The 20,917-nt window shown below is 56.4% G+C and overlaps 1 protein-coding gene across 1 annotated transcript in view; it reads left to right on the forward strand.

Annotated features, from left to right (window-relative positions):
* Positions 1 to 18,984, forward strand: part of KAZN (kazrin, periplakin interacting protein) — a 145,674-nt gene extending 126,690 nt beyond the window's left edge. The window contains exons 11-15 of the mRNA XM_075550934.1: positions 5,829 to 6,060; positions 7,377 to 7,478; positions 8,174 to 8,340; positions 14,496 to 14,610; positions 15,404 to 18,984. Coding sequence (XP_075407049.1) covers positions 5,829 to 6,060; positions 7,377 to 7,478; positions 8,174 to 8,340; positions 14,496 to 14,610; positions 15,404 to 15,568 — 781 coding nt within the window. The 3' untranslated portion in view covers positions 15,569 to 18,984. The remainder of the gene's footprint in view (positions 1 to 5,828; positions 6,061 to 7,376; positions 7,479 to 8,173; positions 8,341 to 14,495; positions 14,611 to 15,403) is intronic.
* Positions 18,985 to 20,917: the final 1,933 nt, after the last annotated feature.

Genomic DNA, 20,917 nt, shown 5'->3' on the forward strand with positions numbered 1-20,917 from the left:
AGGGAGGCTCAGGACCACCCCCACTACCCCCCACCTCAACCCCCTGGAACCCTTCCCCCTTGGTAGCTGGCCAGGTGGCTGTCAGTGAACTGAGCCAAAACACCTGCCCCACCTACTCAGGTCCTAGTCCAGGGTGAGGGAAGACGGCAGGGGGACAGGGGCCAAGGGGACTGAATGGAGGGACAGGCATGGAGGGATTTATTGAAATCACTTTCCCAAGAGGATTGGGCCAGCACCAATCTGGAGTTCCCACCCACCAGGTGCTCCCCCTACACACACACACACACACACACACACACACACACAGGTGCTCCCCCTACACACACACACACACACACACACACAGCCCACCCCCTGCCTGCCCCCAGCCCTGGGCATGCGGAACAGGGAGGAAGATGCTCTGTAAACCTGACACTTTCTGTTTTTGCATAATTATCTCCTTCACTGGCTTCTCCATCATCATTTTCGTGCAGTTAATTAATCAGACCTGCGGGCGGGTGCTCGTGTTTGCAGAACCCTCTTTGTGGATAAAAGAAAGAGCCGCTCAAGGGTGGGAGTGGGCGGCCGGGATACAGGCAGGAAACTCACTGCTGTGGGACTTCTAGGTGGTGAGAAAGAGCCAGACCAGAAACATAGGCAGGGACCCCAGGTGAGCTAAGCAAGAGAACATGGTGAGTGGGTGGGGGGCGGGGCTGTAGCCTGTCAGACCCTGCCCATCCAGCAAGCAGATGGCCCACCGTCATGGGACCGGGAGTGTTGCTGTTCCTAAGGGAAAGGGCTCTGCACCTGGCTGCTCTGATGTCCCCAGGTGACCATGTGGCAGGAGCTGGGGGGGGGGGGGGGGACGGGTGCTCACTGTTAGTGTTTTATAGGCAAGGAGAGGCAGCTCTGAGAGGGCAGTGTCAGGTCTGTGGGTAAGAGGAAGGGCACGGGCGGAAACTGGGGGGCAGTGTGCACCCCTGCTGGGCTTCCTCATCTGGAGCGTCCACACGCACCTTGCATTCACCACCCATTTCCTTCCCCACACCCCCAGAAGCCTTCCCAGTGCTCAGTCACTCAACCTGGAAAATCCTCCCACCCCACCCCCTGCCCCCTTCTTACCACAATGGTCAGTTATTGAACAGGGCAGGGAGGGGTACATGGTACAGAGAGGGGTGGGTGTGAGCCTGCTTCACCCTCAAAAGTGCAAGGGAACTGAGGGCCACTGCCCAAGTCTCCCCAGCAGAGAGCCTCCATAGACCACAGTTCTACAGAGGCTCCAAAGGGGCAGCCTTAAACAAGCAGCCAGATGTAAGAGCTGCAGGGAGCTTGAATACTTAGGAACACACAGCTGCATCCAGTTCCAGACAGCCCCGAACTTCCAGAATGGAGAACCAGGGGGCCTTCTTGTACATGCTCTACACCCTGTGTGTAGAGTCTGGCTGTCGCAAGCCTTCTCAGCAAAGGGGCTAGAGAGGCTCAAGAGATGCTCTGAGATCCAGGAAGCCCTGCCCGTACCCTTTGAGCCCCAACGAACTAAGGTTCTACCCTTTGGAACCAAGGTAGCCCTGCTTCCTGTGCCACTTCCAGACTTTCTGTTGGTCCCCAGGTTGTTCCAGGGATGGTCCTTTTCTGCCCTTGAAGGACAACACAGGTATTTCCTTAGCCTGTCTCCTGCCTGGACCATTCCAAGAGACAAACAGCTTTCTTTCTGTCCAGTCTCCCATCCTTCCGTCTAAGCTGTGGTTGGTGGTTAGGTCCTCCGTCGCAGACTGTCTCTTTCACAAAAGTTGGTTTAGCCACATCCTTGGTAAAATTCTAGAACACCTGGTCTGAGTCAGGACCTAGGATGTTCCAGATCTTGAAGTTGTGTTGACATTTTTCAGTCCGTCTCTCTCTTCTCTCATTTGGAGGTAAGTGGCAGGAGAACCATGCAGCCTGGTCAAGATCTTGCTTAGAAGTCTCCCCCCACCCCCGAAAAACAGTGGTTTGTAAACACTCTTAGGGCTAAAACTCCTTTGAGAATATAATTTTAAAACAATCAAAACTCTTTGATGCTCTCTCCAGAAGAAGTATACAAGAATTCACAGCTTTGCATTCTGGGATGCTCTGGACCACCCATGGGACTTTTGGGGTTCTGAGATGAGACACCCCCCCCAGTGAGGTCATCTCTGAGGACATTCCCAGCCATGACAGTTGGTGTGACCTTGCCCATAGCATTGCCCTCTCTGGGCCACTTCTTGCCTTTTATATCCTGACAAGGAAGCCCACTGCCTCTTGGCCAGCCTACTGCCTATCACTTATGGGCTGAGTTGTATTGAATCCCCATGCCATCAATGCAGGATGGACATCCTCACCCCCATTTTCAAGATGAGAAAAGTGAGGTGCAGAAAATTCCCAGATCTCTGTGTCCCTTTTGTTCCAGATGAGGACAACTCCTGCTGCTATGGCGTATGTCCCCCTCACGGCACCCCGGGCTTTGTGCTGAGGACCTGACATTCGCTGTCTGTCAGTCCTTGCCATGCGCAAGGCAAGCATGACTGCCCTGAATCCTGATCCAGGTGTCTAAGTCATGGGCCCATTCTCAGATCTGAGGACTTAATCAGCTCCCAGTTTGCAGGGAGAGGGGCTGTGGCTTATTTAACAGAATGTCCGAATGACTTTTAATGCCACGTGGCTTTAGTCTTGGCTTCTAGGACAGCTCAAATCAGCATGTGCGGAAGTGCTTCCAAGCGGAGGCCCCGTGGGGAGCACTTTAATGAGAAGCAGGGTGGCTGGCTGGCAGGCAGAGGGGCACTGCTGATGATTAATGTGTCTCTGTCAAGTAGATTAAGCTGGGGAGCCCCCCGCCCTGAGTCTTGTTACCCCAATGATCTGCCGAGCCAACCCTGTCTTCAAGCGGACCAGCAGCTACCCCAGTCCCTGTCAGCCACAGCCCTTGCAGCCCCGGGCCCGGCAGCATCTTCCCTGCTTTCGGGAAGCTGGACTCGCTCAGACGGGCTCCCAGTTATGGTTTGTAATCCCTTCCCTTTCTAAGCAGCGCAGCAGGGCCCAGGGCCAAGCAGCCTGCCTTAACCCCACGGAGGTGCTGAGAGGAGGGAGGATTACATTGAACTTGCTAATGATTTAAATGATCCCTCCCAGCGGGCGGTGGAAACTGCATGGTGCGGAGAAACTGTTCAGCCTTTGCCTCTCTGCTTCAAGTGCACTTGCCGCACCTGCCTTACCTTAGACTTACCTCAGAGCAGGTGTGCCCTGCCTGTGAGGGTCCTGCTGAGTGACAGGGCCACGAGGAAGCTGCCCAGGACTTCTGATCCCTGGAGGGAGCTGGTCTTGGGCCGGAGGGCACCAGGTGGGGGCCCGCTTTCCCTCCCCCCACCTCACCCTGAGCAGGCCCCTGGGAATGGGATAAGTGGAGGGGGCTGTGGCGGGATAAGTCACACCCTGCCCTCCAGGCGCAGCTGGTCTCTCTGGCAGCCCCCAGCAGGCATTGCATTCTGAGAAATAGGCCTGGGGGTGGGGTTGGCAAGGAAGAAGTTGTTGGCACAAAGGGACGATGTATGCAGGGCACTGCCATGACCAGTGGATGTTCAGGCGGAGCTGAGCAGAGTGATGGATGGAGTAGCCAGGGGGGAGGAAGGGGAGGGGCAGGCAAGAGTGATTTGGTCTCTGACCTGGATGGGTGGGGTGAGAGGGAGGGAGGGGTGGCTGAGAAGGGGCCCTGATGATTTGTGGGCGGAAACTTTTAGGTGTGAGGTGTCTGTGGGAGGCAGACAGGAGGGGTTGAGAGCATGAGCAGTGAATTTGGAAGCTGTGTTTTCAGATGCCAAACTCTCTCCCTGCCATCGAGTCAATGCTGACTCATCACAGGTCTACAGGACAGAGTCCAACTGCCCCTGGGTTTCCGAGTCTGGACCTTTACAGGAGCAGAGAGCCATGTCTCTTTACCACAGAGCAGTTGGTGGGTTTGAACTTCCAACCCGTGCTCCCCACGGCGTTTGCTATCACTAGCTGCCCCCGGCCCCTGTGGGCTTGAATAGGGACAATGACCCTTGCAGGACAGAGTAAAGCTCCGTCCCGCCCCCAGCCACCCCAGAGACCAGTTGTGGATCCACGGTCAGACTCTCCGGCGAGAATCTCCAGTCTGGACGCTTCGCTGAGACCCATTCCACAGGAGTCCCGACCAGAATGGGGTCCGGGTCTCCCACATGGGCATGAGGTCTGCTCCCCAGCACTTGCCCCTCGGCTGCCATCACGCTGACTGCCATCTGAGAAGGGACATGGAAAGGGAGAAGGGGGCACCTGTAGTGGCATAGGACATAAGATTGAGCAGGGGGCTGAGGTGGGGTCAAAACCACCCAGGCTCACAGGCTGGGCCACCCTAGAGTCATTGCAGTAAGAGAGGTCTCTTGCCCACCTCACTGCCTCTGTTCCCCTCCTCACCCCTCACCCCTCACCCTCAGGGCTGGGAAGCAGGTGACAGTGACGGGCCGCTTGTTTGTCTACCTGGGGGAAGGGAAGGAAGTTGGATTCTGTGGCCCAGAAGCTCCCACGGGACCACACCATGTTTCTCCCTGCCAGCACCTCTGGCCGTTTTTTCTTTTCTTCTTTTTAAAAAATCATTTTATTGGGGGCTCGTACAGCTCATCACAATCCATATATCTCTCCATTGTGTCAGTCACATTTGTACATTTGTTTCCATCATCATTCTCAAAACCTTTGCTTTCTACTTGAGCCCTTGGTATCAGCTCCATTTTTTCAGTCATGCAGTAGGTTGGGAACGCTGCCCTCCTCCCTTCTGCAAGCGTGCCACCGTGTGGTCCTCAGGGGAATGACCGCAGAGCCGGCACCCTTTCCGGGCACAACCTCCTGGGGTGGGGGGTGGGAGGGGACTCCCCCCCCCTATAATTTCATGAGACGTCGTTGTTGTGCTTTGCCAACGATGTGTGTGACACAAGGACACGTTCTGCGTGGGATTCACAAAAGCCCCAGACACAGCAGCGAGAGGGCTTGGGACCAGCAAATAGGTTTAACCCCTGACTCCCCAGCGGGCCCACCCTGTGGCCCGGGACAACTCCCCGACACCCCGCACACCATGGCAAACAACGCTGCGGCCGCGCCCCTTGCGTCCCGGCAAGTGAACATTACAAAGGAAATGGTTTCTCGGGCGCCAGTTTGGACCGTGCGTTTCAGAGTCCAGCTGCACTGGCTCAGGTTTTCCGTGCGTTTCAGAGTCCAGCTGCACTGGCTCAGGTTTTCCGTGCGTTTCAGAGTCCAGCTGCACTGGCTCAGGTTTTCAGTGCTGGAGGTTTGGGAAGCGAGGCTCCAGGTGTTCTTCCCGGGAGCCTCTGGGTGGGTTTGACCTCCCCAACCCTTGGATCAGCAGCAAAGCCTGTTCCTCATTTGCACCAAGTGGGACAGCAGCAGCAGCTGGGGGAGGGGGGAAGGGCAGGAGGCAGAGGCAATGGGAGCCCAGGGTTCCTCAGACCCCCTGGTGGGAGCAGGGAGGGGCGGGGAGGGGGAGCAGCTACACCGCTTCCCCGTGCTCCCTGTCGCTGTCCCTGGTGCCTCTCTCGGCGTCTGCCTGTATCCCAAGGTCTTTCCTGTCCGTCCCTTCTGTTTTCTTCTTTCTCTCCCTCAATGTCTTTGCCTCTGTCTCCTTGCCCCTGGCTCTCTCCTCCCACCTCTGTCCTGCCTCCTTCCCCTCTACTCTCCACTCTCTCCCTGTCCACCACTGCCTCCTGTGGCTTTCTCTGTTCCCCTCCCTGTTTGTCTGTCTCCTCTCGCCTGTCCCACTTTCTGCCCACCCATGCCTCCCTCCCTCCCTTCTGCATCTTCTCCCTCACCAGCCTGTCCAAAGCGGCAGACCTGGACCATCACTGGGTGGCCAAAGCCTGGCTGAATGACCTCGGCCTGTCCCAGTACTCCCAGGCCTTCCAGAACCACCTCGTGGACGGGCGGATGCTGAACTCCCTAATGAAGCGGGACCTGGAGAAGCACCTGAACGTGTCCAAAAAGTTCCACCAGGTCAGCATCCTGCTGGGGATCGAGCTGCTGTACCAAGTGAACTTCAGCAGGGAGGTAAGTGAACTTCACCAGGCCAGGGCGAGGCAAGGAGGGAGGGCTATGTGTGATTGTCCCGTCTCCCTGCCCCTTCTGACATCCACCATGTATGTATACATTAATCTACATGTCTGTCTGTCCATCCACCCTCTACGCTTTCATCCATACTTCTATCCAGCCACCCATCTGTCTGTCATCCATCCATCCATCCATCCATTCATCCACCCACTTCTCCCCAAATCCTTTCTTCCCATTACCCCCACTCTTCTTCCAACATTGTGTATTGGGTACCACCATGGGGAAGGTCTGGGGCTCATTCAGGGGAGATGGGGAGACCGAGGAATACATCCCTCCTTCTCTAGAACCCACACCTCATCAGGGAACCACAGATAAGACCAGTGGCCTGGAGAAGACACCCTTGAGCCAGCCCAGGGGATGGGGAGGCTCCCAGAGGTGGTGGCAGCTAGACTGAGCCTGGGAGGGGGAACCTCAAGGATCCATCTGTGAACACAGGTGGGGAAGCAGGCCGGCGGGGCCAGAGGAGAGACCTGTGACACAGCAGTGCTGAGTTCTGAATGGCAGGGCAGGCTGGGGGCAGCAGGCCTGTGTGGACTCTGAGTGCCCTGTGATCTGAGTGCCAGCTGCACCCACCCTTCCTATCCAGCACACTCACCCATAGTCCCCGAGGGAGAGGCCCTGGCGTCTGCCCAATGGGTTCACTTTCTAAGTGTGAAGAGCAGAGCACAAGCCATTCAGGGTCAGGAAAGCAGTTCAGAGAGCCCTGCTGAGTCCCTCCACTGTGGGCCCTGGGGACAAGAAGATGATGAGGACATAGTCCCTGGCCAATGGGAACCCAGGTGGATAGAGGACAGACATGAGAGGCCGACCTCTTACAGAAGGGCAGGAAAAGGACTGCTGGGGGCCATACAGGAGGAGCTGGCGGCCAGACCTGCCCCCAGCTTTGCCGATGGGTGACAGGCAGACTTTGCTCTTCAGGATGCTGAGGGAGATGCTTTAGACCAGGTGACATCCCTGCCTTGGGGGCCAGCAGACTCAAAAGCCTGTCCCTCGTGGCCTCCCAGCCAATACCCATAGACCCTCCAGTGCCCATGGAGAGCCTGTCCAAGCCAGGAGCTTGGAAGGGCGCATCACTGGGCAGCTGTAGCTACACCCCAGCCCAAAGCCCCACTCTGCCCCAGGAGGCAGTGTGGTCAGAACAGATGTCTATGGCCAAGCTGGGGTAACTCTCCATGCCAGCCCCATGAGGGCCCACATGAGACCCCTGTGTGCTCCCTGGTCTCACCCCCACCCACTGACCCAGCTATCTCCCACAGGCTCTCCAGGAGCGTCGGGCCCGCTGTGAGACACAGAACATTGACCCTGTGGTCTGGACCAACCAGCGGGTGCTCAAGTGGGTGCGAGACATCGACCTGAAGGTGAGGAGGGATGGCAGGGACTCCCAGGCATATGCAAACCACACGCAAATATGTATGTAAATCAGCAGCCTTACTTGTGAACTGGGCCCTGGGGCCCAGTCCAGCAGGAAGACTCAGGCTCCTGTCACTCGAGAGGAGGGACCACTCGCCCCTCAGCAGTAGGACCCCATCCAGGTAAGGGTGCTCTCACCCACCTCACTCCCATTGGCAAGGATGGGCCGAGGCCCCAGACCATTTTTGCACTCAGTATTGCCTGCTGGACTCCGGGACATGTCAGGGATGCAGAGTCTCAGCTCTGCCACCCACATCTCTCTAAAAGTGTGGGAGGCCCCCCCCCTTACCCAGAATTAAATGAACTGATCCCAGAGAGAGAGAAGTCCTTGCCTTTGGAGGCATGTGAATTGGCAGTCTTCTCGGAGATGAGATTCTCTCTGATTAATAGGAGGGCCTTCGCAGAAGGACAAAGAGACCCTGTCATGCTAATAGAGGGACCCTCTCAGGCCAACAGGCAGCGCCTTTCCGGAGATGGCGTTCTCTCAGGCTAATAGGGGGACTGTTTCATGCTAACAGGGAGTATCTCAGGAGATGGGTTTCTCTCAGACTAACAGGGGACCCTCTCAGACCATAGAGGGACCTTCTCAGGCTAATGGGTGGGGGGGCTCCTGAGCTAACTGACTTCATGCCTTTGCCCTCAGGAGTATGCAGACAACCTGACGAACAGCGGTGTTCATGGAGCCGTGCTGGTGCTGGAGCCCACGTTCAACGCTGAGGCCATGGCCACGGCCCTGGGCATCCCCAGTGGGAAGCACATCCTGCGGAGACACCTGGCCGAGGAGATGAGTGCCATCTTCCACCCTGCCAAGTGAGTGCCAGCCGGCCCCACCGGGCAGGTGGGAACTGGGGGGGTGGGGGAGCGACTGCCCTGGCTGGCTCTCCTGCCTCCGTGGCTTGCCACATTCCAAGTGTTCCTTGCAACAAGGCGACCCCCTTCTACGGTTCAAGAAACTGAGGCTCAGAGAAGCATAGTGCACAAGCCGGAAAGAGGCAGAGGAGTCCTGAGGCCCTGGCTAACACATGGTTAATGTGCAAATACCCCGGCCTCCCTGGACTGAGGATGACCATTGCCTGTGTTAGGAATAGCCAGTGGGCTGAGGAGGCTTCGCAGCTGCTCAGTGGTCTTAGGTAGTTGTTTCGGGCAGATGAGATGGGGGTGAAGGTTTGGAGGCAGGAATGCACAGACCAATGGTTCTTCTGACCCAGGTGAGCAGGCGGTATCAGGCCACCTGGGCCGGACTCCTCATCTAAAAAGTGACCCAAGAATGAATAAACTATGCCCCTCCAATAGGTTTGCTCCCTAAAAACAATTGCTTTTGGGGTTGTTGGTAGTTGTCGATCGATTCTGACCCACGATGCAGAAGGTCTTGAAGGCCATAACCTTTCAGAAGCTGGTCACCAGGCCTGTCTCTCAAGACACTTCTGGGTGGGCTTGAACCACCAACCTTTTGGCTAGTAGTCAAGGGTTTCATTATTTCCACCACCTAACGACAACCGCATTGGTAGTAAGAAAGAAGGTAATTGACATAGTAAGTGGTCACTACTTGATTAGCATTCAGGGTTAGGTGACCACTTACTGATCACTAACTGTGTGATCACTGTCTAATTAAATTCTCTCAGCAATTCTGGAGACCCTCCTTTATAGATGGAAGGAGGTCCTCACTCAAGATCACGCCTTTAGGACATGTTAGAGCCCAAGTTGTGTCTTCCTCTGCGCACATATTGTATCACTTGATTGAGTTGCAGATCTTGAGCCAACCTTGCATTTCTGGCAGAAATCCCACCTGGTCCTGGTGCATTGGTTTCCCTGGTGTTTTATTGAGGGTTTTTATATCGACATTGATAAGGAACTTAGGTCTGTAGTTTGCATGTGACGAGCCCCCGTATGTAGAACGTAGATTCCCAGGCCCATAAGGAGCATGCGTATCATTTCCAGGGGGTGCTGATAAGAATGCTATTCTGTGAGCCATAAATCTACCCCAATGGGCAGCAAGGGCTCTTCTCAGTGTGGTCCACTTCCCCTGACCTCCTGTCCAGAGCCACATGATCGGTAACTAGTTCTGAGCCCTGGGGCAGTGACAAAAGCTAGACATTAACAGCGCCGTTCCTGACTAATCCCAGGGTTGCCATGAAGCTGCGGGCGTGCTAAGGCGTGTCTGGCACTCATGCAGGGGAAGGTGATGGGAGACCAGGGTATCCCACAGTGGGCAACACCGCCCCCTGGAGGTCTCTGGAATGAGGATGTGGATTGGGGGTTCAGGCCTGCAAAAGCAGATGCCTACGGTTTGTCCTGGACTCTGGGAAATAGTACAAAAGCGTTTCCTTGCCAGGAAGCAATTTTTTTTTCCTGAAGTAAGGTTGTGAGCCTATGTGGTAGGTCGTTAAATGGGGGTGGGGTGGGGGGAGTCTGCATTTCAGGGGGGATGTCACAGGCCCCTCTGAGAAGGGCCCCTTGCTAACGGAGGGGAAGGGACTTGGTTGCTCCCCCATCACACACAGGACAGCTGAGGCTCCTCTGATGGGGAGAACTGTTCTCTGCGCTCCCCCGGGTTCTCAGCTCACCAAGACGCTGGGCTCATGGGTCAATGTCCCTGTGTGGTATTCCAGAAAACTGCTGAGATTGCGCTCCGGGTCAGGGGAGCAGACGCCAGTTCCCTGGAGGGAGACAGACCTCTGTGGGCTCCTAAGGAATTTTCGAGAGCATCCCTGATGACGCAAGAGTCCCTCCCCACGCAAATTCCGAGGTGTGGGGGTGCGTGTGTCGACCCCAGGCTTGTGGTGAGATCCGTGAGAAGCCCTGCTGGCTTCACATTAACCCAGGCCTTTGGGTGTTAGCCCGGGACACGCGGGGGGTGGAGGGGGAAGCTGGATGATGTTGCTGTTCACTGCTGTCCGGGTCACCCTTGACTACGGTGACACATGGAGAGCATGCTGCTCCCTCCTGCCCACCCCCCCACCCCCCGCCCAATGACTGGGCACAGCTCTCAGACCACTTTGATGTCAAGGGTTTTCATTGGCTGGTCTCTGGAAGATTACTGGGCCTTTTCTCCCATCCATTGTAGTCTGGGAGCCCCCACTGGGATCCTCTTCTGCAGTAAAGTAGCCTGCCAGCCTCTGGCAACCGACAGAGAGTGACACAGGGTACATGAGGGAGCACTGGCCAAGAATCAAACCTGGGTCTCCCACAGGGACAGCGAGAATCCCCCTACTGAGCCCAAGACCCAACCCTGGACTAAATGGACCATTTGTACTGCTAGCCAGTCAATTCTGACTCACGGCGACCCCACAAGACAGGGTGGAACTGCCCCTGTGGGTTTCTGAAACTAAAGCTTCCTCCCTCGGATCAAGTGGTGGATTTGAACTGCTGGCCTCATGGTTAACAGCTCGATGTGTAGCCCACTACGTCACCAGGGCTCTTTGAGTGGCGCATAGTGCTGTAGAACGAGCACCATTTCTCACCAACAAACTACCACCCGTTCCTTGTTTCATTTGAGCTCCCTGCAGCCAGGAGTGGGGCTGAGCGAACAGGATTTTTGCCCCCGGGTTCAGGGTACAAAGACAAGGCTTCAGTGACGTGCTGCATCTTGCTCAAGAGGAGGAGCCAGGGCGGCTCCTTGTCCAACAACGTCCACCTGGATAGGGGGGCCTTGGTGGATGTGGCCCTTGGGGTCCTCAGGCCACTTAAAGAGGACAGAGGGGAACAGGCGGCTTGGAGCCTCTTGAAGATGACTTTGTCCTTGTTTGTCACCATTGAGCTGCTGCCAACTCATGAGATGACCAGCACTAACCTGGTTGCTTGGATGCTTGGATTCAATGGTGTGTCCTTTACCGAACACACTGTCCTTCTGTCATCACCATGAGCTGTGCCCCACGGTCAGGGTGACAGAGGACATCTGGCAGAGACACATTTACTATGATTTTTTAGGTCTCAGCGTGATGCCACCTGTCTCAGCCTTCTCCCTTCACCACAACACTACACCGGAGCCAGCAAAGAGATTCCAAACATGGTCTCTGCCAGCCTGCTCTGACATGCCCGGACTTCCTGTACCTCCTGGTCCACCGTGGCCCGTGGCAACTCCGTGCCAGGCTGGGACGGTGCGCTGAAGTTTCCAGGAAAGCCAAGCCTAGCAGACAGGCAAGAGGCAGGGCTGGCAGGGTGCCCCCCAGGCTATCTCCGGGTCATCAGAGGAGCTGGGAGAAAATGCTTGCCCACTTCCTGTCTCCTGCATAGAGGAAGATGCCTTTCTGTACCTGGGAGCAGGGCCGGGGTTGAGCCCACCCTGTTCGCTGGATTCTCTGAAGATAGTCAGGCCTCCCAGGGTTCTCTTCGGACTCTGAAGCCTCAGGGAGACTTTGCGCCCTGATCTGTTAATATCTCTCCCTTTCCTCTGCTCCCCTGGCCCTGGCCCTAAAGTGCACCATTTGGATATTGATAGTTAATGAGCCTGGGGTTCGCTGCTTCCCTAAAAGATTGGGTGCCTGATGGGAACTTTGGGGACATCGTGTGAAGCAGTGGCCTCTGTGCTTCATGCACATCCCTCATCTGACCCTGAAACCTTGTAGGAGAGAGGGGCTGCCGGGAACCTACCGTGCAGAGCACACGGTGAGGTCTGCTGCCCAAGTGTGGAGCCGGCTGCTGATGCCTGCTCTCCCGGCACCCTACGCATAGCTCCACGAGGAGAAGAGGGTGCCCGAAAGCAGCTGATTCCAGAGGCCTGACTTCTGTGAGCACAAGAGGGGGGTCCTGGACATCTGCCACGCTCACTCGACCACTAATGCTCACGACTCAGTGGGGCTGGCGCCCTTCTGCAGCCAGCACGCACGAGGCTGGCTTGGCATAGTGTCCACAGTCAGGATTGCTTCCCACCGGACTTGGGACAGCTCGTCTCGGGGTGAATGAAGGAAGAGCAGACAGGAGCGAAACCTAGTTTTCTGGGCCCTGCCAAGCACACGTGGCAGCTGTGGTGTCAAGACCTTGGCTGGACAAGTGGCCGGTGCTGCCTCCTGCCTGCTGCCCCTCCCTTCCCGTGAAGCCCAGCGGAGCAGCTTTACGCAGCGCCATGTGGGGTTGCAGGAGTCGGAGTTAACTTGAGGACAGTGGGTTGGGTTTTTGCTTTTTCTCATCAACCCATCTCTTGTCATGAGCCCCACAACCACTGCCTGAGGCTGGCTCTGCTGTGCTGTGCCTGCTGCCGTGCCCTTCACCCCCCTGCCCCAACGGGCCTGCAGATCCTGAAACCAGCACTGAAGCTTCCCACGCACCTGCTCAGCCCACACAGCAGGAGAGCCAGGGTTTCGGCCAAGCCTGTCTGTTCTGAGTCCCTAGAGAGTCTGGGCAGAGTCGCCAGGGTTTGGCATGGATTCAAAGAGGGGGTGCAAGTGGCTTCCCGCCATCATGGGGCCCAAGTCCTGGGGTCAGAGAAAGAGAGACCAGAACTCAGGGTAGACACTGGCTTCCCAAGAAGAGAAAGTGGAAAAGCCCGTGGCTGGTGGGCTTCATTCAGGACGCCTAGTGCAGGTCCGGGATTCTTGTCCCAACTCCCTGCTCCATCCAGAGTCTGTTTGTTTGTTTAAATCCACAACACTGATGTCCTAACGCAGCGTGGGTAAACTTCTCCTGTGAAAGGCCAGATGGCAAGCGTTCTAGGATTGAGGGCCATATGGCCTCTGCGGCGAGAATCCAACCGCGCCATGCGAGCCAGAGACAGCCCGAGACAACGTGTGAACAAATGGGGTGGATGGGCCCAGTCAAACTTTATGGGTAAAAGTAGTCGGTGTCCTGAAGTTGGCCTGCAGGCTGCCCTTGGCCAAGCCCTGGCCTCACAGAGCGAGGCACTGCTGGGTCAAGGGCAGCATGCTCACCTCCTGAGCGGACACCGGGGCCCCTCAGGAACAGGCACCAGCTGTCTGCCAGCAGAGGCTCACGTGATGCCGAGCAGGTTTTGGTGACGCTTCCAGACTAAGAAGACTAGGAAGAAAGGCCTGGAGATCTACTTCTGGAGAGCCAGGCGGTGAGAATCCTGTGGCTCACAACATCCCGAGCAGCAGGCGATAGTGGGGCTGGCACAGCCCCCAGTGTTTTGTCCCTTTCTGCGTGGGGTCACTAGGAGCCAGGGCAACTCGACGGGGCTCCCGTGGCTGTCACACAGACATTCCTGCTCCCAGAGGTGAGACTTAACAGACAGGCGTGGTGGTGGGGCCTCAGACGACGAGTCGGGTCCAGGACACAAGCTTCCAGTACAGAGTCGGAAAAACTGCCCTGAGGTGCCTTACATGACGCTAGTTCTCTGGACTCCAGAGGGCTTCTCCTGCTCTTTCCTTTCTTGGGAAGGGTTGCAGTGGACCGGAGGCTTCAGCACGAGGCTGGAGTCAGACACCTGGGTTCGGATCTGGGCTCTGTCACCCACCACCCACATCCTCATGGGCAAGTTGCTGGGTACCCCTGTGTCTCCAAATCCAAGTCACAGCAATGGGGGCATGGGCCATCTGACTCACACCAAGGTTCCACACTAACAATGTTGGCTAGGGTGGGGTTTACCATACGGCAAATACCTTTCCCCCTCCCCACAAATTTTCCTCTCCTTGCCTTTTATTACCAGTAGCATTATAAATCTGATCTTTGAACATCTGTGAGTGACCTGCCTCTCAGGGACGCTGTGAGGATCAGAGTCACCAGTAGCCAGCTAATGGTGGGTTGATTCAAGCTCCTGGCAAGCTCAGTGTGTGTCCAGGTGAAACTGTGTTCTTTCCACGGGGTTTGCAACGGGTGGTTGGTTGGAAGCAGATCACCGGGCCTTTCTTCCAAGGTACATCTAGGTGGGTCCAGATCCCCAACCTTTGGGCTTCACAGTTGAACCCGTGACTTTTGTCCATCTCAGCGGCTGTGACTGTTGTCACCAATGGAGCATGTGTATGTGTTGGTGGGTATGTCTGGGTGGCATTGACTGGCTGGCCTCTCTGCAGCTCGGCAGGCATCCGGGAAGCTGAGCGCTTCAGAACGCCCCCCGGGAGGGCCTCCAGCATCCCCCGGACTGGGAAGGAGGAGAACTGCGGTGCCATCAAGTACAAGGCAGGCCGGGTAAGTACCCCCATCACTCCCCTGTGAGTCCCGCACACCTGGGGAAGCTCTTTGTTCTTGGCGACCAAGCTGCCCTCTCCCAGCTTACCTCCAGACAGCTGGGTGAGCCTGTAGAAGTGGAAGGATGGGCCAGGTCACAGGTGCAGCCTGAAGGATGTCTTGGTGGCCACCTTCAAGGTACCTGCATGACGCATCAGGCACAGAGCTGAGGTTTGCACGGCGTTTGGAGTGTAGGTCTCACCTGTCTGTGTCAGTCTCCCTGGGAAGGGGGTGGCTTCAGATACAGACTCGGGGCCCCCTGCATCTCTACGGTCAATGCCTGCATATACCTCAAACTCTTGAGAACCAGCTTCCAGTTTGAACTCCACCAACATGGCCAATAGCAAGCGAGGAGCCTCTGCCGATTCCAGCAGAACTGTGCAGAGGCAGGCCAGCTCCCTACACAGAAGCGTCTGCTCTCAGAGCTGCCCGTTAGCCCTGAACATGGGGGCACCAACCCAAACCAAGCTCACCCCGTGGAGTCCACACCAACTCATAGCGACCCTGTGGGACAGGGCGGAGCTTCTCCCAGAGGTGGGATTCCACCTTGATAGCAGGGGACGCCCCCCTTGCCCCGCCTTTCTCCCAAGGAACCTGGTGGTTTTGAACTGCTGACCTTACAGTGAGCAGCCAGACTAGCCACTGAGCGGAGAGGTAAAATGCGTGGCCTCAGGCCACACGGGAAGTCCATGTGAAAACACCTCATTGTGTCTCTTCTTCCCCGCTCTCTGCCTTTGCTCCCCTCTCCTCCCAGCTGCCCCTGGGGAAGATAGGCAGGGGCTTCAGCAGCAAAGACCCTGATTTCCACGACGACTATGGTTCTCTGCAAAATGAAGAGTGTGGGGAGGATGAGCGGCAGAGCAGGCCCGAGCAGTGCTGCCTGGAAGCCTACTCCAGCCTGGAGGTCACCAATGTGTGAGCACCGACCTGCGGGACCCTAGAAGGAAGCAGGCCAGCCGGCCGAGGCCACCCCCACTGTACATAGAGACCTGGGCACCAGCCCTCCCCTCCCCCGCTCCCTCCGGCTGAGGCTGCTCCTCAGCTCCCAGGGCAGAATCCCCTGTGATTTCACGCTGCAAGCACCCGGAGGAGACACAGCGCCAGCCTGCCGGTCTTGGGCGGGCCATGGACTTCCGGTCCCCGGGGCCCAGCCTCCCCTTGGCCCTTCTGTGCAGTCTCAGTCTCTGAGCCACTGTCAGCCACTGAGCAGCTGCTGCGGCCTCTGCTGCCAAGATGGGGAGGGGCCCTCGTCTTTCCCAAACACCTGTCAGGATGGCGCAGGGGCCTCTCCCACCACACAGACCACAGCCTGGCATGGATCGTGCTGGGAGCCGGCCGAGCCAGGCTGCCAGGCATCGGAGGCCCCTTTGCAGCAGAGCAGAGGCAAGGGATGCTGCCCTTGCTGAGCGGTCCGACTGAGGGGGTGATCTCTGCCTCTCATGACTGAGAACTTGGGCCACGGAATCTCTTTGGAGGGTGCAGTTGTGGATGGTCTGTCCCCCTTCCACTCTCAAATCCGATGTCCCACGGAAGGGCACATTGACGAGCTGTTTGGCCCTCTGGGCTGCAGGACCGGCTCCTTGCAAGGACACTGCTTAACGCCATCGTTTCCAGGCAGTGTCGCTTTGTAGTCCTTGGGATGCAGGACGCCATTGTGGCCCTCAACGACCGGGATGACTGCGTTTGGTTAGGGTCAGCCCCACCAAGCTCGGCAGTGGGTTTGGGGGCAAACAAGCCCTGGTTATCATGTCCCTTTCACCCGGGACGCAGGCTGGATTCACCATTGCCCTCCCAGAGGCACAAATTCCACCGAGCAAAGTCACTCCTGCAGGTGGCCGTGGAGAGAGCCCCAGGTTCCCTTCTCCGCTCTGCCACTGTCTTGCTGTGTGGCTGCGTCCCAGCGACTTCACCTCTCTGTGCCTCAATGTCTTCATCTGCACCACTTCTGATTCCCTGCCTCCCTCTCTCGAGCCCTCCTCCCCTCCCGTCATGCCGGGAGGATTAACATTCGCTAATACCTGTAACACACTGTAACCTCTGGGGAGACTGGTGAGATGGGATCAGGGTGGGGTCAAAGCATGTCTCCTTCACCGTGTCCAGACCCAGAACTGTTGATGGCCTCGTTCCCACCAGCTCGGCTTTGGCTGGGGCCACGTGCACAAGAAGACAAGCAATGGTTCGTGTTCAGACTCTGGTGGGTGGTGGGGAGAGGGGGTGCTCCTGTGGGCACGGGCCTGCAACAGCCCTTGACTCAGGATCCCAAGGAGGACTTCACTGGCCAGGAGGCCCTGCTGAGGGAGACCGGGAGCACAGTGTGCTAGGCTTGGACACGCACATCCGTAATGGAAGCAAGCCTTTCCTTGAGCCATGGTGGTCTGCTTCTGTTGAAGCCAGGTGCCCCAGGAGGTTGACTTCCCCTTGTGGCAGGTCCCAGCTTCCAGGAACGGCTCAGACACCTGCCCTTCTGGCTAGCCGACTGCTTTCCCTTGAGGCCCATGCATGCCCCTCATCCTAGCCAGCAGGCATGAGAGCTAGTCCGCCCGCACCTTCCATAAGCACAGCCTTTCTTACGACTGAAGCCAAATTCCCTGTGGCAGCTGGGCCGGTGTGTGTCCCCTTTTACCTGAATGCTTGTTTCTAAGGGGCCATTCCTGATCCAGGCCCTGAAGAGCCCCTCTCTGGTGTGGGACTTAGCTGAGTTTGAGTTCCATTTCTGAGCCCACCCTTATCTCTGTGCCCTCCAGCTAACGCACAGCACCCCAAAGCTACAGAGAGGAGCCAGACAAGAGGGAGAACTTCCTCATCTGATGCCACAGGTCCTTGAAAACCCGTGTCCAGGCTGGGTAGTCAGGGAACCCAGATCTGCCTTCTAGGAGCCATAAAAAGTAGCCCCCCACTTCTCCTCCCACTGCTGGGCGAACATGGTTGGCAGAGGGGCCTGAATGCTGATGTGATCACACAGGAGCAGCTTCACCCAGGTTGTCCAATAGGTAGCTTGCTCTACAGCCAGACACAGCCTGTCTGCTGGGGTATATGGGCCCCCAGAGAGCTGAGGGGTCCCTGATGGGACAGCAGTAGACGAGGGGGCCTGGGGCCACACGAGGACCTCCAGTGCATCTTCTGCTGCAGCATGCGCTTCTCTGCGGGACGCTCCCATCCCCCCGCAGCCAGGCCAGCCTTCCGAGCTGGCTTCTCAACACAAGGCTGGATTGGTTGATAAATTAACAGGCTCCGCTGGAATAATCCTAAATGCCCACTCTGTTTCCAGGGCAGAGGAAGGCATGGCACGGCAAGCCTTGGTGGTCTGTTGGCAAGGGCAGGTCACAAGGCCACGCAGGGACCCTGACCTGGCATGCGTCATCCAAATGACCGAGTTATGATCCTGGTTTTCAAAGGGTGACGTGGTGCATGGGCTTGGGGACCACATGAAAGTGCTCCTCGGCATGGTATTGTCACCCAGGCCCCTGGGTGCTGTGCCTGGGAAGGGTGTGTGGTGCCAGGACTGGGAGCAGTCCGGGTAGGGACCAAAGAACCAGTGGCCATCAAACCGACCCCAAGGCATGGCGACCCCATGGTGGGATGAGCTTAGCGGTGTGATCCCGGGGGTCTCCGGTGGCTGTTTCTTCAGGAGCTGATTGCCAGCCTCCTCCTGAACTCCAGCCTTCCAGCAGGCAGCTGAGCAAGGAGTCATCTGGACTCACCACCTAGGACCAGCTGGACACCCCTGCTTCCTCCCAGAGCCGCACGCGGAGTCAAGGGGAGGCACTGGCCCAGTTAAGTCTCAGCTCTACAAGGCCGCCTCGTTCCTGGCAGAAGTTCATCCGCCTGTCTGGCAGCATCACTTTCTCAGGTTGCGGAGAAGCAGGGAGAAGGATAGGAGGGCCTGGGCTGGCTGAGGCAGGGAAGCAGCTCTCCACAGCCACACTAGCATGGAGGGGCCTCCTCACCATGCCCCCAAATCTCAGGGCCACTGACTCGGTGACAGAAGGTGTCTTGGCAGAAGGGGAGATTTGGCAGACCCCTCTTCTTCCCTACCTGCGGGGGTGGGGGCGTCCCAGGCTCCAGGGCTACCCCTGTCCCTTCCCATCAATCCCTCCACGTTCTATGTGCTGGGATTTCCCAGCTTCTGAGGCCCTCAAGGGGTGCTGCACCCTGGGCAACGAACAGTGTTCCCCCAAGGTTGATGGGAAGAGACTTTCCCCCACGCCGAGTCCTGAGTGCAAGGGACAGACTGTGGCTGCCAAGGAGATGCTGTGTCCAGGAGCAAAGGTGACACCCCTGACCATTGGCGGCTGGCCCTGGCCAGGAGGGACTCCCGGGTGAAATGTTAACACTGTAACAATAAACACTACCACCTAGAACCTGGTTGACGAGTGGCCTCTCTCTGTACATCTTCTCATTTCATTTCCCAACCACCCCTCTGAGTCCCGGGAGCCTTCTCACTCATCTCCCAGGTGGGGACGATGCAATCGGAGAGGCTGAAGAGCCAGCTCAGCCCCTAAAGCTGAAAGGTCACAGGGCAGGGACTCAAACTATTGGGGCTACCTCCAAATCCCAGACTCACCCTACCACAGCACGCTCTCACCTCTGTCCCCTGCCTCATGGGCCCACCTTCCAGCATGAACCCCCCTTACCTGGTCGCATCACTCTGGTGGTGTTCAGGTGACCCACATCTTGGCTGATGGCCCCTCCGTCCACTGCACTCAGGTAGGTGCATATGCCCGGTGACTGGAATAGACGGCTGTGGTGGGTTCACAGGGATCCCACTAGGACGCTGCCCCTCAGCAGGAGGGACTTTTAAATTATTTTTTCATTTCTATATTCCAACAGTTTTATTGGCATGTACATTCACATGTCATACAATTCAATAGTTCCATCCCACTGAGAAGAGTTGGGCCTTCATCATCCCCACAAGCTGTTTGAGAACATTTTCTTCATTCTCATACTCATTGTTATTAGCTCCCCAACTCCCCCACCGCCCCTGCCACATGTATCCACTTACTGCCTCTATAGATGTACCTGTCCCAGATTCCATAGACAGAGAAACATCTAAAAAACAAATGCAAATGAGCAAGAACAACGGAATATGATAAAAACCTCCATTGAGAAGTAAGCAGAAAATATTAAAAACTAGAACAAATTTAAATGCACCATAAGGGAGACCAAATGATAGGGTGCTAAGTTTTAGCCTATCTGCATCTGCAGTAAACAAACCACTCTCCAGGGCGTGCTCATGTGAGCAAGGCTAGACCCATCCCTGGTCCATGGCCAGAGGGACTCTGCCAGGGGCAGAAGCCACATGTAGTTGCCCTGCACTTAAAATTAAAAAAAAAACCACACATTTAAAGAGGATCAAATTGGAGTTCAACTAAGATGTTGCATTTTGGCCTAGCGATGTCTGCCCTACGTAACTTTACAGTGCTCCTGTCTGATAACAGAGCTTTTCACATCCCTCAACTGCGAATGAACAAAGGGGATTCGCCAGAGGCTTGATCCATGTGTGGACCCTACAGATGGATGTTGGGCATCCGCTGTCATCCTAGCCTTCTGCCAAATGAGCGTTCATTATTGAAACTCTGATACTATTTCCTCCTTTAGGTTTGGATTATATTATTTACAATCTCTGGATCACACTGGCTGGTGTGCTTCTTCCGCGTAACCTTCGTTGATGCCGCACTTCGATGTCTGTTTTTTTGAAAACAAGCCTTTGAGACCCTCGGCGCTATTCTTTCTGATAGCCAGGCACCGAATGGTTTCTTCACCACACTTTGCTACAGCACCAATATCTTCAGCGATGTCTTCATGAGGGCGAGCCTCAAGCAGGGCCATGTCATAAGAAGTCATTGTTCTTCTATTGAGGCTAGAATGAAGCGCAAGCCCCAAACCCATTCACGCACCTATGGTTGATGTGTGTCTCTGGTTCACCTCAGAGGCATCGCTGGCATTTTATGTTCGAGAATGTTAGCAATCTCCTCCTGCGCCATCACTTCCACTGCCATCACGTCAAGACTGACTCACAGTGTCCTACCGCCCTGTGAGTCTCTGAGCCTGCCGATCTTCACAGAGTAGAAAGCCTCATCCTTCCCCTGCAGAGCTGGCTGGTGGTTTCAAACTGCTGACCTTGTGGTTAGCAGCCCATATGCTTACCCACTGGGTTGTCCCAGACAAGCCCTGGTTCACAAGGCAAGACCTGGTCATGGGCACCTTATAAGGGCCCCAGAGAGCCTGGCAGAACCCCAGGTCAGAACCAGTCAATCGGATTCCCCTG

Source organism: Tenrec ecaudatus, chromosome 1 (assembly GCF_050624435.1).
Source record: "Tenrec ecaudatus isolate mTenEca1 chromosome 1, mTenEca1.hap1, whole genome shotgun sequence".
In the NCBI taxonomy this organism is placed as follows: domain Eukaryota; kingdom Metazoa; phylum Chordata; class Mammalia; order Afrosoricida; family Tenrecidae; genus Tenrec; species Tenrec ecaudatus.